The 16,073-nt window shown below is 43.3% G+C and overlaps 1 protein-coding gene across 1 annotated transcript in view; it reads left to right on the top strand.

The window, feature by feature from the left end:
* The window catches only part of CCDC105 (coiled-coil domain containing 105), a 52,257-nt gene extending 37,328 nt beyond the window's left edge, over window positions 1–14,929 (top strand). Inside the window, exons 6-8 of the mRNA XM_030195378.1 lie at window positions 5,125–5,220; window positions 12,653–12,766; window positions 14,693–14,929. Of these exons, the coding sequence (XP_030051238.1) occupies window positions 5,125–5,220; window positions 12,653–12,766; window positions 14,693–14,893 (411 nt within the window). The 3' untranslated portion in view covers window positions 14,894–14,929. The remainder of the gene's footprint in view (window positions 1–5,124; window positions 5,221–12,652; window positions 12,767–14,692) is intronic.
* The last annotated feature ends 1,144 nt before the right edge of the window (window positions 14,930–16,073 follow it).

Here is a 16,073-nt window from a genome sequence, read left to right as displayed (position 1 = left end):
GTGTCACGGAACACCTAGCACCCACCTGTGGCCACCTAGAGGGTCTGTCTCAGCACTGCTCAGGCCCACTACCACCTGTACTACTACTACTTATCATTTCTATAGTGCTACTAGACGTACGCAGCGCTGTACACTTGAACATGAAGAGACAGTCCCTGCTCGACAGAGCTTACAGTCTAATTAGGACAGACAAACAGGACAAACAAGAGATAAGGGAATATTAAAGTAAGGATGATAAAATAAGGGTTAGTAGTTAAAAAGCAGCATCAAAAAGGTAGGCTTTTAGCTTAGATTTCAAGATGGCCAGAGATGGAGCTTGACGTACCGGCTCAGGAAGTCTATTCCAGGCATATGGTGCAGCAGGATAAAAGGAACGGAGTCTGGAGTTAGCGGTGGAGGAGAAGGGTGCAGATAAGAGAGATTTACCCAGTGAACGGAGTTCCCGGGGAGGAGTGTAGGGAGAGATGAGAGTGGAGAGGTACTGAGGAGCTGCAGAGTGAATGCACTTATAAGTCAATAAGAGGAGTTTGAACTGTATGTGGAAACGGATAGGAAGCCAGTGAAGTGACTTGAGGAGAGGGCTAATATGAGTATAACGACACTGGCGGAATATTAGTCGTGCAGCAGAATTTTGATCAGATTGAAGAGAAGAGAGATGGCTAAGTGGGAGACCTGTGAGAAGCAAGTTGCAATAGTCTAAGCGAGAGGTGATAAGAGTGTGGATGAGGGTTCTGGTAGTGTGCTCAGAAAGGAAAGGGCGAATTTTGGTGATACTATAGAGAAAGAAACGTCAGGTTTTAGCAGTCTGCTGAATATGTGCAGAGAAGGAGAGGGAGGAGTCGAAGATGACCCCAAGGTTACGAGCTGATGAGAGTGTTATCCACAGAAATATAGAATGGGGGAAGAGGAGAGATTGGTTTAGGGGGAAGGATAAGAAGCTCAGTCTTGGTCATGTTTAGTTTCAGATGGCGCTGAGACATCCAGGCAGCAATGTCAGACAGGCAGGCTGATGCTTTGGCCTGGATTTCGGCTGAGATTTCTGGTGTGGAGAGGTAGATCTGGGAGTCATCAGCGTAAAGGTGATACTGAAAACCATGGGATGAGATCAGAGTACCAAGGGAAGAAGTATAGATGGAGAAAAGAAGAGGTCCCAGGACAGATCCCTGAGGTACACCAACTGACAGTGGGATAGAAGTAGAGGAGGATCCACTAGAGTATACACTAAAGGTACGCTGGGAGAGATAAGAAGAAAACCAGTAGAAATCAAACAAAATAAAACATGGAAAAGAAAATAAGATGATACCTTTTTTATTGGACATAATACATTTCTTGATTAGCTTTCGAAGGTTGCCCTTCTTCCTCAGATCGGAAATAAGCAAATGAGGGTAGCGGATAGTATATTATGAGAGAACATCAAAGCATTACTTTGACTGTCTGACAGAGTGGGAGGGTGGGGGTATGCATGGGGACATCAAAGCATTTCATTGATATTCTAACAGGATGGGTGTTGGTAGGTGAGAGGAGGGTGATAAACAGAGAAATACAACTTTATGGTTTATAATGGGCTAGAAAACCCAGATCCTTATTAAGTCCTGTCTGTTGGGTGTCAAAATATTCAATCATTCTTACTTCAAAGGTCTTACGTTCCTGTATTGTTTTAAAATTACCTTTCAGTATTCTTACTGTGAAATCATTGGTGCAGTGTTCTGGTCTTGTAAAGTGTTGGCCCATAGGGGTTGGGGCTTGACTGGCACTGGCTATTTTCATGTGATGTCTGTGCAGATTGAATCTTGTCTTCAGCATCTGGCCTGTTTCTCCAATATAGCATCCTTCGTTAAATTTTTTACACTGAATGATATATACCACATTGGAAGATGAGCATGTAAAAGATTCCTTTATGTTGAATATTTTTCCCTTGTGAATGACTGTGGGGTCCTGTGAAATGTTTTGGCATAGCTTGCAGCTGGATATGTTACAGGGAAACGTGCCCTTTTCTTTATCAGTCTGTGTTGGGAGTTTACTTCTGATCAGCTTGTGTTTTAAGTTTGGTGGCTGTCGGAAGGCCAGCACTGGTGGGGATAGGAATATCTCTTTCAGTAATTCATCTTCCTGGAGTAATTAAGTATATAGAGGGGATTTGCAGTTCTCTCTAGGATAGTACAGAGAGCCCATGGCTTCCGCTGCCCAAATGGGTGAGGCAGACCTAATTATAAACATATAGGAAATGGAGGAGGGAGATGGGGCGATAGTTGGAAGGACAGGTAGGGTCCAATGGAGGTTTTTTAAGGAGTGTGGTGGACTACGGCATGTTTGAAGGCATCAGGAACAGTCGCAGTGGAAAGTGAAAGATTGAGGATATGACAAATAAAAGGGATGACAGTAGGAGAGATAGTGTCAAGTAGATGGGAGGGAAATAGGATTAGAGGAAAAGGTAGTTAGTTTCGAGGAGGAAAGAAGATGTGTAGTTTCCTCTTCAGTGATTTAAAAAAAGGAAGAAAAGGAGGCAGGGGTTGGAGGGTTGAGAGAATGGACTAAAGGAAGGAGAGGTGGAGGTGACCTGGTTGAGAATTCAAGTTTAATCTTGTGAACCTTATCATGAAAGTACTCAGCCAGAGTCTGGGGAGAAAGTGAAGAGGAGTTGGAGGTGAAAGCACTTTGAGGAGAGAGTTCAGTGTGGCAAAGAGACGTCGAGGGTTTGAGACAAGAGGAATTTGTCAACTGGATGTAATAGTCCTGTTTGGCAAGTAAAAGAGCAGACTGGAAGGAGGTCAGCAAGAATTTGAAATGTATGAAGTCAGCCATGGGCACGGGATTTCAGCCAAAGGCGTTCGGCAGAGCGGGACACAGGAACATAGGTAGCAGATTCTAGAGGTCAGCCAAGGCTGGGGTTTGGTACGTTTTACAGAACGGGGAATGGGATAAGTGAGAGTATCCAGAGCAGAGGAGAGAATAGTATTATAGGAAGAGACAGCCTCATTGACAGTCTTGGATAACATAGTGGTAGAGAAGAGATTTGAAACACTGGAGGACAGAGTAGAAGGCGTCAATAGCCTGAAGATCCTAATTATATTGGTTAAGATTGGACAGGACTGGGGAGGAGGGTGTTTAAGTGTGAAAGTTATCACATGATGGTCAGAGAGAGGAAGAGTTGAGGCACAGAAACTGGAGAGTGAACAGTTTGAGAAGAGGATAAGATCAAGACAGTGGCCATTCTGGTGAGTGGGGGCAGTGGAGCACAGTTGAAGATTCAAAGAGGATGTTAAAACAAGAAACTGAGAAGCATAAGAGTCAGAGGGATCATTAGCATGAATGTTAAAATCCCCAAGAATGAGGGAAGGAGATGAAGGTTCAAGAAAGAAGGAAAGCCAGGCATCAAAGTAAGTGAGAAAGGAAGAAAGGGACTTATCAGGGGGTCGATAAATGACTGCTACTCGGAGAGGCAGAGGAGCAAATAGACGGATGAAGTGGACTTTGAAGGAAGAAAAACAGTGAGACTGAGGTAGAAGAAGAGGTTGAAATCTACAAGAGGGTGAAAGTAGTAGCCCGACACCACCTCCGCGGCCAACCGGGCGAGGAGTATGGGAGAAAAGATAACCTCTATGGCATAGGACCGCGACTGAAGCAGAGTCTTCAGGGTAAAGCCAAGTTTCAGTTAGGGCAAGCAGATGGAGAGTACGGGAGATAAATAAGTCATGGATGTAGGAAAGTTTGTTACAGACAGAGCAGGCATTCCAAAGAGCGCAAGAGAAAGGCAGGGAAGAAGGGGGGAGGAGAGGAACAGAAATTAGATTGGAGACATCACGGTGTGACCTGCACAAATAGGATGAGAGCTGATGTGGAGGACCAGGATTGAGATTAATGTCCCCAGCGGAGAGCAGGAGAAGGAGCAAGAGAGTACGGAGAAGAGTAGGAGAGGTATGATGACAGTGACGAAGGCGAGATGTACTCATATAGAAAGGAGATGGATGAATGGAAGGAAGGAAATGTTGAAGGTTGAGAGCTGAGAAGAAGGAAGAGGAAAAAAGAGGTGGTGAGATGAATACAGAGGGTGGACAATGTGTTCCTGCAGTGTACAGTGGTTTTAGATGGAGAAACAGATTAGGAAGGGACAGTACCAAGAAGAAAAAGTGTACTGGAGCCATAAGTAGTAACTGAAGAAAAATAAATATAAAGAGAAAATGACGGCGCACGGCACCTAGAGCGGGAGGCCCTGAGTGGATCGGAGTGGACCTGGGAGTCACCCTGGAGAAGGCTGTAAGGATATGCAGATGAGCTGCAAGTCCTCCACAGCACCTGAAAGGCAGCCAGTGGTAGAGCTGGGCACCTCTCAGCCAAGGAAAGGCTTACCAGGGGTTAGGCCGAAGCCACCATTCCTCCCCCTGAGGGTCGCCTGTACACTGCTTCCTCCCACCTGCTGGTTTATGCTTGCCTCTGGGTGAGTCTTCCACCAGCAACTTAATTCCTCAGTGGTTTCTAAGGACACTGGGGCCACACTTCCAGGGATCCCACAGTTCCTAGAAAGCACCCAAAACACAAACCACCATGATGAATCCAGGACAAACAGAGCTAATAAATGAATTGATTTATTATCTTAACAAGTTAAAACAGTGAACGGATGAATAGGGTGTAATTAGCAGATAATAACAGGTAAATTAAACAGGAATCAATATTAAACTAACTAAACACTTATTCACTGCCTGAGTAGTACCTGGGGAGTTCAAGAAAATTAACTGCTCACAGCCTTTGAACAGGGTCTCAGTATAGAGGTCTGTACCTTCCACACTCCCACTCTGAAACTAAAGATTTCCAGCAGATTCAATCAGAGCCCAAAGCATAAACACTGAGGGGCATCTGACCAACAGCAGTGCAGATTATTTCTCAGCTTAGGTGGGAAGAAAAAACTGTCACTTCTGTAACAACTTTACAAACAAAGGACAGACACCATCTGCTGGCCAAACAAGAGAAATGCACATCATAAAATATAGCTATACAATTTACAAGCAGGAAAATTCCCTGTTTCGTAACAGTAGGCAAGAGAAGGAGAGGTACTTTCATAAAGCTTTACTTTGACCATGTTCTTATAGTACACTGCCGTAATTTTCTAACTATGTTATACTCCTTTAGAGCCAACTTCAGTTAACATCAGGTGAATTGCGGAAGATGAAGCACTACTGCCAGCGTCTCTACGATGACATGGATACAACTCATGGATTTGCTCTAGTAAGTGAAGGGATGATAGACATGTCTAACTATCAGTCCCCCCATGTTTTACTTTTTCCAGTGATAAAGCTTTGAGGGTTCCACATGCACTAACACAAAAGTCAGCTTTCTCCAGACTGTTTTGTTTTCCTTTGGTCAAAGCTGCTTAGACTAGAAAAATGTTACCTGAAATTTAGATGCTTGGTAAAATTTGCTTTTTTATTTTGTATTTTATCTGTACTGTTGAAGGTTATTTTTGTGACTTTGTTTTGATTATTAGTTTTAATTTTTCATGGTCTTTTTGTACTATATGGTTAAGGTATTGGTATTTTAGCTAATGTTTGCCTGACTTTTTTTTTGTTATTTTCATGTATACATTTGTTTAATGTTTATTTACTTCTGGTTTTTTGTTTGTAGTAATTATTCATGATTTTATTAAGGGCCATTTTACTAAAGTGTGGTGAAATCTGTACTTAACACATTTTAATGCAAGACTTTGCTGTGGACTAAGCCCAGATTTAACGCAGCAGTATGGGCATTTAAAAAATGTTTTAATGCAGGTCACGTACTAATATCATCATTAGCACATGGCACCTGCATAGTTAACGTGGGAGTTAAAGGCCGACCGAAACTGGTGGTTTTGGTTTCAACTAAAACTGAATCTGTGGGCAAAATCCGCAGCTCAATTTCAGCCGGAAACGAAAACACAAATGTGCCCCCCCCCCCCCCCCCCCCCCCCCTGTGCTGCCGCTGTTGCTACCACAAAACCGCTCCTCCAAACCAGTCTCCCACCTCTTGAGAGAAAACCCTTCTCCCCCTCCCCACTGGCCCACCCACGAACTCCACCCACCATCTCCGTCCCCTTAGGCCCTCCTCAGGCCTACCTTCTAAAGGTCATCATGTTGCTCCTGCCTCCCGATCGCTCTCTGTTAAAAATGGTGGCTGTGACTTCCCACAGCAGCCTTGCTGTCACCATTTTGGAATTAGGAATGACATAAGCAAGAGACTTGATCAGCAGTGCAAAAGGGAGTAGGTCGAGTGTCGGTTCCTGTATCCATTTAGAGAGGAGCGGATCAAGAATACAAGTGTTTGGTTTTACTGAAGCAAGTACCTTAATGAGGGGAAAATTTAGAGCCTGGTTAAATGAGACTGAAAGCCACATCCAGCTGCCACCTGTGAAAAGAAGTTAAGGAAATTGGAAGTTTGCTTGTCAGTGCTAGAGGAAGGATCCAAATTGAGCCACAAAAATTTTGACGAATGTTGTAGACCTTTATCACTAAACTAGAGAGCAATTTCATCTGCTGTTGGTACCAGAGTGGGCAAAGGGCTATTACTAGCAGATACCAAATCTGATATCACAGAGAAGAATGTCTTAGTGATTAGAGGAAGCTCAGATTAGATTCCCACTTCAGCTCCTTGTGACCCTGGGCAAGTCACTTAACCTTCCATTGCCCCAGATACAAAATTTAGATTGTGAGCCCACTAGGAACAGAGAAGGTACCTGCATATAATATATGTAAATAAATAAATAAATATGTAGTCATTCTCCTCAGATCACCTACGTGGCGTTTAGTTTTACATTTCCTCTAAAACCTTTCATTCCTCTTTTAATATCTCTTAAATTTGTGGAGGCCCTCGTTATTTAATGATGGAAGAATAACAGAGACCTTCAGTGGAGCAATAGTATTAAGATCTGATCTTAATGTTATTTATTTATTTATTGGGATGTATTAACCGCTTTATGAAGAGATTCACCCAAGGCAGGTACAGTTTAACATAAAATTTACAGTTTAAAAGAATAAAATAGTAAAATGACATAAATACAGTAAATGAGGTAAACTTGGAAACAGCTAATTGAAACCTCATAATAGGACTACCATGAAACTTGTCAAAATTATACACATTTAACAGCACTGCAGAACAGCCATATAATAGAAATATGATGTCAGTACAATACAAACAATAACATACAATATAATACGATGTCAGCATGATACCAATTAAACACCTAATAAGCATGTATTTGAACATTCAAATAACATAGATATGATGCTAATTCTTTTCTTACAGCTTACCATGTAGCCAAGGGGCCAAGTGCAGATTATACTCTCTGAAAGGATGCATATTTACATATCCTGATATTTCCAGCTCACTTGAAGTATCTACAATTTCATAAGTACATAAGTAATGCCACACTGGGAAAAGACCAAGGGTCCATTGAGCCCAGCATCCTGTCCACGACAGCGGCCAATCCAGGCCAAGGGCACCTGGCAAGCTTACCAAACGTACAAACATTCTATACATGTTATTCCTGGAATTGTGGATTTTTCCCAAGTCCATTTAGTAGTGGTTTATGGACTTGTCCTTTAGGAAACCGTCTAACCCCTTTTTAAACTCTGCCAAGCTAACCGCCTTCACTTCGTTCTCCGGCAACAAATTCCAGAGTTTAATTATGCGTTGGGTGAAGAAAAATTTTCTCCGATTTGTTTTAAATTTGCTACACTGTAGTTTCATCACATGTCCCCTAGTCCTAGAATTTTTGGAAAGCGTGAACAGACGCTTCACATCCACCTGTTCCACTCCACTCATTATTTTATATACCTCTATCATGTCTCCCCTCAGCTGTCTCTTCTCCAAGCTGAAAGCCCTAGCCTCCTTAGTCTTTCTTCATAGGGAAGTCGTCCCATCCCCGCTATCATTTTAGTTGCCCTTCGCTGCACCTTTTCCAATTCTACTATATCTTTCTTGAGATGCGGCGACCAGAATTGAACACAATACTCAAGGTGCGGTCGCACCATGGAGTGATACAACGGCATTATAACATCCTCACACCTGTTTTCCATACCTTTCCTAATAATACCCAACATTCTATTCGCTTTCCTAGCCGCAGCAGCACACCGAGCAAAGAGTTCAGTGTATTATCGACGACGACACCCAGATCCCTTTCTTGGTCCGTAACTCCTAACAGGGAACCTTGCATGACGTAGCTATAATTTCGGCTGGGAACACATCACTACCAATACCACGTGTTGCCCTTTGGCCTCGCATCAACTCCCAGGGTATTTACTAAATGTCTAGTGTCGCTACACAGACTGGGAGTCCATGCATTCCGTTATCTCGACGAGTGGCTGGTGAAGAGCATGTCGGAGGACAGTGCTCAGGAGTCCATGCAGAGGACTGATCGGGTGCTCGAGTTCCTAGGGTTCATTTTAAACTACCCCAAGTCCCATCTTTGCCCTGCCCAGCAATTGGAATTCATTGGAGTCCTGCTACATATGCAGAAGGTTCAAGCCTTCCTCTCAAGGCTGAGAGTAAACACTCTAGTCGCACTGGCTTCTTGGGCTCGAGCCTCTCAGCAGGTTACAACTCAGCAGATGTTTAGATTATTGGACCACATGGCATCCACAGTTTGTGACACCCATGGACCCTGGTTTCTCAGTGGTTCCAAGCCACGGGAGGTCTGGAAGATGTCATCCAAGTGTTCCCGGAGCTTGCTCGCTCCCTGTTGTGGACCATTCGATCCAGTTTGACCCTGGGACTTCCATTCTGAATTCTTCAGCCGTAAAAAGTGCTGACGACATATGCGTCTCTCCTGAGTTGGGGAGCTCATGTAGATGGGCTTCACATTCAAGGTGCTTGGTCCACCAAGGAAACAGATCTCCAGATCAATCTCCTGGAACTTCGAGCAATATGGAACGCTCTAAAGGCTTTCAGAGTTCGGCTATCTCACCAAATGGTACTCATCTATAAGTATTGCCATAGTGGGACAGACCAAAAGTCCATCAAGCCCAGCATCCTGTTTCTAATAGTGGCCAATCCAGGTCACAAACACCTGGCAAGATCCCAAAAAAGTACAAAACATTTTATGCTGTTTGTTCCAGAAATAAGCAGTGGATTTTCCCCAAGTCCATTTTAATAATGGTCTATGGACTTTTCCTTTAGGAAGCCATCCAAACCTTTTTTAAACCCTCACTAACCGCCTTTACCACATTCTCTGGCAATGAATTCCAGAGTTTAATTACACGTTGAGTGAAGAAAACATTTGTCCGATTCACAATGATAGAGCCAATTGACCAATGTTTGTTGTTTTCGGTGAGCCCGGATGCTAGGGATACCCCAGTTGTGAGAATTATGGCCTGCTTGTCCTCGGAGAAAGCAAAGATACTTACTTGTAGCAGGTATTCTTTGAGGACAGCAGGCCTAATATTCTCACAAACCCTCCCACCTCCCCTTGGAGTTCTCTTCTGTTTTTTCTCTTTACACTGTAGTATTTAACTGTGGTAATCGCACGCGAGGCGGGTGGGAAGACACTCACGCATGTGCAGAGGAGAATGGCTCATGCTCCACAAAGCTCTTTTTAAGCTTGTTAAAAATTCCGGACCAGGGAATGAAGGATCGCATTACCCACTTGTGAGAATGTAAGGCCTGCTATCCTTACATTGAGGGACTCCATAGTAAATTTGGTGACCTGTAGTGATAAAATTGCTGATGTCTTTCTGGGGTACTTTTGCACTTTGTATCAGGCAGAGCTGCCGGTGGGGGCATCTAAGACACTTGACTTTTTGGAGTGTGCAGGATTGTGTCGCATATCTCCGGAGGCTCTTGAAGTGATTAGTGCACCTGTACAAACTAAGGAGCTTCAGGCTGCCATTAAGGCATTGAAGGCGCATTCAGCCCCTGGGGCTGATGGTTTCTCAGGGGAAGTTTATAAAGTGCTTCAGATTAAATTGATTGGGCCTCTTCTTAGCTATTATCAAGCAGTGGTTGAAGAGGGAACTTTCACCCAGCACTCCAGTATTGCCCTTATCACTCTTCTTAAGCCTAATAAAGAAGCAGATTTGTATAGACTCATATCTTTATTGAATGTGGACCTTAAACAATTTACCGAGATTTTAGTAAATAGACTGACAGTGCACTTACAGACTATAATCCGAGAGGAACAAATGGGTTTTGTGCATTCTAGGCACTCTGTCCGTGTCCCATTGTCAAGCTTTGAACATGCCTGCGTTGGTCGTCAGTCCTGATGCAGAAAAAGCTTTTGGTAAAGTGCATTGGGATCATTTATTTTGGGCCCTCTCCCATATTGGGCTTGGAGACTGAGATTTGCTCTCTATCAAACTCCTACAGTGCAGACCCTTGTCAATGGAGAGAGGACGGCTTCCTTCCCCATTTTTCGAGGCACTCTTTAGGGGTGTCCATTATCCACCCTGCTGTTTGTATTGTGCATGGAACTTTTGCTTCGTTGCATCAATGCTGACCCTCAGATATCGGGAGTAGATGTTTGGGGTTATATGGTGAAGGCCTTAGCATTTGCCGATGATTTATTGGAAGTTATGACCAATCCCCAACCTTCATTGCCGCAATTGCTTTACCTGATTTCAGAGTTTGGGAGGCTTTCAGGGTTTACGCTCAATCTGAATAAATCAAAGGTCCTTCCAGCGTTGCCTAAAGTATGGATGTCCTGGGTGGGTTCTTTCCCTCTTATTTGGGCTGATGCTTCTTTGAAATATTTAGGTGTTCTTCCCCCTAGCAATCTCTCTAATTTGTATTTACATAATGTGTGCCCCTTGTTAGATGATACAGGAAATTAAGATTCTGAAGCTCTTATCCTCTCTTCCTCTGGGGGCATAGTCACCTGTTTAATATGCTCTTGATGCCTCATTGGTTGTATGTCTTTCAATAATTACCTTTGTATCTGGCCAGAGCAGATGAGAAACTCTTAGGGGAAAAGGCCCAGGCTCTCGATGGTTGTCCTACAGACACCGTGAGCCCATGGGGGATGGCCTTGTTTAATCTGTGGTATTTGATTGTGGCCTGTGCCACATTAATGATTGGTACCATGGTACTAGTCATTTTTTCATTACATAAGTACATAAGCACTGCCACGCTGGGAAAAGACCAAAGGTCCATCAAGCCCAGCACTCTGTCTCTGACAGCAGCCAATCCAGGCCCCAAGAACCTGGCAAAACCCCAAAATTTAATAACAATCAATGGACGTTTCCTTCAGGAATCTGTCCAGACCCCCTTTAAACTCAGCAAGGCCAGCTGCCGTCACTACCTTCTCTGGCAATGAGTTCCAGAGTCTAACCACGCGCTGAGTAAAGAAAAACTTTCTCCAATTTGTTTTAAACCTACCACATTCTAATTTCATCTTCTGTCCCCTGGTTCTATTTTTGTTAGAAAGTGTAAACAAATGCTTCACATCTGTCCGCTCTACCCCACTCATTATTTTGTAGACCTCTATCATATCACCCCTCAGCCGCCTTTTCTCCAGGCTAAAGAGTCCTAGCCTTCTTAACCTCTCCTCATAAGGTAGTTGTCCCATCCCTTTTATCATTTTCGTTGCCCTTCTCTGCACCTTCTCCAATTCTTTTATATATATATTTTTTTGAGATGAGGCGACCAGAACTGAACACAATAGTCCAGGTGTGGTCGCACAATGGAACGATATAACAGCATTATAACATCCTCATGCTTGTTTTCCATCCCTTTTCTAATAATACTCAACATTCTGTTCGCCTTCTTAGCCGCCGCAGCACATTGAGCGGAAGATTTCAACGTCCTATCCACGATGACTCCCAGATCCCTTTCTTGGTCCGTAACTCCTAAAGCTCCTAAAACTCCTAACTCACATTACAGCTTTGGAGACCCAGTTGGTACCGCAGGTCCATTTCAGTCACATTTTGCATGCCTGCAGTAAACGTCTATCTGGTGTGCTTAGGAAGGTGTGGCTGTGGCATTGTAAGCATCACAATTTCTCTCCAACTGTGACTCATCTGTCTATCTGCGATAACCCAGCTTTTTCTCCAGGTCAGGGTGGTAGTTTATTCACTTATTGAGCAAATCAAGGGGCAAAGTATATTTTAAATGTTGTGAATGAGGAGGGTAAGCTGAAGAGCTTTGTGGACTTACAGTGGGAGTTTTCTATATATAGCTCCATCATTAGGGGGCCCTTTTACAAAGGCATGTAAGGGCCTACGCGCATCCAGCACGTGCCAAATTGGCATTACTGCTCAGCTACCACATGCCCCGATGATAATTCTGAATTGGTGCATGCTAAAAACACATTGTAGAAAATAGTTTCTACTGTGGGGCACATACCCATTGGTAAACGGCAGTTGGCGCGCACTGCATGTTTACCGCATGAGAGGTGGGCTTCCTTAAATTGAAAGGAAGTTCCGAAGCAAATGGGCATAAGATGAAGATGAAAGCGGATAGATTCAGGAGTGATCTAAGGAAATATTTCCTTACAGAAAGGGTAGTGGAAGTAAGGACTACATTTGAATTCAAGAAACATGGAACAAGCACAAAGGAGTTCTATAGGGGAGGGGAGAAAAGGATTGTAGAGCATAATAGTTGGTATGGATGGGCGGATCAGACAGACCATATGATCTTTATTTGCTTTCATGTTCTGTGTTTCTAAATGAGATTTCTGTTCTGATCTGTGTTCAAGGGTCCTGTTTACAGTGGTGACCTTGAGGCTCGTGAGCGTCTGGACCGCCCAGTAGTCCGCATATACCAGCGCCATGTTGGAACCCAGTTACCTGAGTCTACTGAGCTTACAAAGGTAAGAGAGAAGCCCCTTCAGATGACAGGACATCCCTGGGCAGGAGCATAGATTGAGTGGCTAGACCCAGGGCAGGGTGGAGCAGTTAAGGCAGGGTGCGGGAACTAGCTGTGGAGCAGGAACTAGGTCCAAAGCACCATAGGGTAGAACTCTCTACAAGGCAGAAAAGAGGTGCTGGATAGCAGTAAATAGAACTGTTGTATCAGTAAGGGTGCATCTGCCAGGGTTTGTTTGCCTGGCTGTTATTTATTTATTAAGATTTATTTACTGCCTTTTATTATGCATTCTTGTATCCCACTGTTATCCAAAAACAAGTTTCGGTTCAAAGTGGCTTACAAATTACATTCTAGTTAACAGTTACAGTTTTGGTTTACATTTACAGTTTGGTTGAGACTTACATTAATGACTTACAAATACAGTTTTCATTTTGATTGGGACTTATGAGGATAGTTTATGATTAGTAATCAGAATGGACATCGATAGCTAAGTTATTTGTTTTAGAATTTTTTAAAGCGGTATGTTTTCAGTTCTTTTGAAGAAATTCACCCAAAACAGTGTACAGCAATAAACAACTATAACAATAAAAATATTCAAGCAGCAGTACACGTTGTAGCATAATATGCTACTTACAGTTCCAACACAATAAAACAGCTTAATAGCATGTGGATAAGTGGAGGTGGAACATATAGACAGATAAGATAAAGTAACAGGAGTTAGGTAGAAGATAAAGGTGACTAACAAAGAAAAATTGCATGTGGAGTCAGAAAAAGTGCATAAAAATGATCTTCGGTAGAGTTAGTGTGGATAAGCAAGTTTTGCTACAAAATGTGCATCAGGTGTTAGTTCTTGTGTGTATAACTAGCTAGTTAAGTTATTTCTTCTATTAAAGACTTGGGAGAAGAGCCAGGATTTCTCCTGCTCCCTGAAACAGAGTCATGTGGAGGAGTGGCCTAGTGGTTAGGGTGGTGGACTTTGGTCCTGAGGAACTGAGTTCGATTCCCACTTCAGGCACAGGCAGCTCCTTGTGACTCTGGGCAAGTCACTTAACCCTCCATTGCCCCATGTAAGCCTCATTGAGCCTGCCTTGAGTGGGAAAGCGCGGGGTACAAATGTAACAAAAATAAAATAAAATCAGGTATTCCAGAGTGTGAAGCTACTTTGGAGAAGGTGCATTGATTACTGATTAGTCTTACATTTTCCTGGTCCAGTGGCCCCTCCAGACAGCAGGCATTTTTTCTAGTACTTGAGCTCATGTTTCTTTGAACTTGGATTGCATCTAAGTGGCCTCTAGCTAAGCCTAAAGTCTCCAGTCTCTGGCACATAGGTGCTATGGGTATAAATCCTAGCAAACCTTACATCAGTTCACACAACTGAGATATCAGCAGAAAACCTTACATCACAAGAGAGGGATACAGAACTTACAGGCCATCTGAGCAATCATCCTGGTGACTGAAGATTGATGGGTCTCTATTTTTCTCATTGTCCCTTCTTGTCATTCTCTGACTCTGTATTTTTAGAGGCACACAGAGACACAATGATTGTATTGCTTTTACTTATAGAGGCCTGATGCTGTGTGTGTTTGGAAATGTCTTGTGAAGCAGTAATGGCGAGTTGACAGACTCTTCATTAGTCAACCTACCTCTCTCCTTTTCTTTACATAAGTACATAAGTAATGCCTCACTGGGAAAAGACCAAGGGTCCATCGAGCCCAGCATCCTGTCCACGACAGCAGCCAATCCAGGCCAAGGGCACCTGGCAAGCTTCAAAAACGTACAAACATTCTATACATGTTATTCCCGGAATTGTGGATTTTCTTTGGAAATGCATTCTGCTGTAGCACAGTATGGAGGTTTAATAATGTCATCACTCCAAGTGCCAGGTACTAGAGAGAGTTTATCAATCCTGTTTCCCCCTCTCTCTCTTTAGGGAACTATCCTACTACAAAATGCCATAAAGAACATGAACAATGACATTGACCGACTCCATGCCACACGCCTACGAGTGGAAGACAATATTCGGGATAAGCGCATTGGCTACAATGTGGACTCCTCTATAATTCACCTACGGCGTAGACGGGCTGACCACCGTTGGCCCATTGACCAAGGCAAGCAGCTCATCTGTGATTAATCTGAACCCTGGAAAATGAGGAGCAGTAAAACTGTCAGCAAGAGCATCCTTAAAATTTGTAGCAATAAACCATTCATTGTAATCTGTATCCAGAAGTAAATTATTGCATCCAAATTTCTGATGGTGTAGGTTTTTTATTTTAAGGTTAATTTGTGAAAGGAGGAGCAGGGTCAGAGAAGCAGAAGGGAGGGCAGGTCCACAATAGGGTTACTGAGTAGTGCCATGTCATTCAGAAAGGCTGATGAAGGAAGCAGAGAAGATAAACTCCGTAGAACAAATAAGGGAAACCACAAAGCGGAGATGGCCAGCCAAACAGAGACGTGAACAGCAGGTGCAAATAAAACTTTATTATAACAGACCCAACACGGATGTGTGTTGGCACAGTGCCTACATCAGGGGTTGTTTCCTACAGATGTAGGCTGTATACACAATGCCCAAATGGCAATCAGTACATCAATGAAATCTTGTTGCTTCACCGGGGCAGCGAGATAAGCAGCTTTGACAATATGGCTGCCACTGCCCCGGTGAAGCAACAAGATTTCATTGATGTACTGATTGCCATTTGGGCACTGAGTATACAGCCTACATCTGACGTAGGCATTGTGCCGAAACATGGCCGCTGAGTAAAGTTTTTATTTGCACCTCCTGTTCACTTCTCCATTTGGTTGGCCACCTCCGCTATTTAGAAAGGCTAAGCCAATCTTGGTTTTCCCTTGTTGCATCTGTAAATTGATAGTTTCCTGCTTTTGTAAAGTTAAATAACAAATTATATGTGATTATAGTTTTTATTGAACTAACATATCGTATATACTTTAATATAAACACATCCAAATATAAACTCAAGATAACATTTTCCCCTAAAAAATTGAGAAACTGTTAACTCAAAAATAAACGGAGGGTTTATATTCTGCATTTCTTCCCTTTCCCCCTTCCATCCATAGTGTCCTTCATTTCTCCCCTTAATCTCCCTCTCCCTTGGTGTCAAGCATGTCTTCCTTTATCTCCCTCTCTGGGATTGACTGACACTGACACAAAAATCATTGCACTTGACTGGTGCAGGGCTTTGAGCATCTGCGCATGCTCGTGACCTGCCAGCTCCTGCCCCTTAAAACTTCCTGTTTTGGAAGGGTGGGAGCTGGCAGGTCTTCAGCATGTGCAAATGCTAAAGGCCCACACCAGC

This window comes from Microcaecilia unicolor, chromosome 3 (assembly GCF_901765095.1).
Source record: "Microcaecilia unicolor chromosome 3, aMicUni1.1, whole genome shotgun sequence".
NCBI classification, from domain to species: Eukaryota; Metazoa; Chordata; class Amphibia; order Gymnophiona; family Siphonopidae; genus Microcaecilia; species Microcaecilia unicolor.
This window is presented reverse-complemented; position numbering and strand designations above follow the sequence as displayed.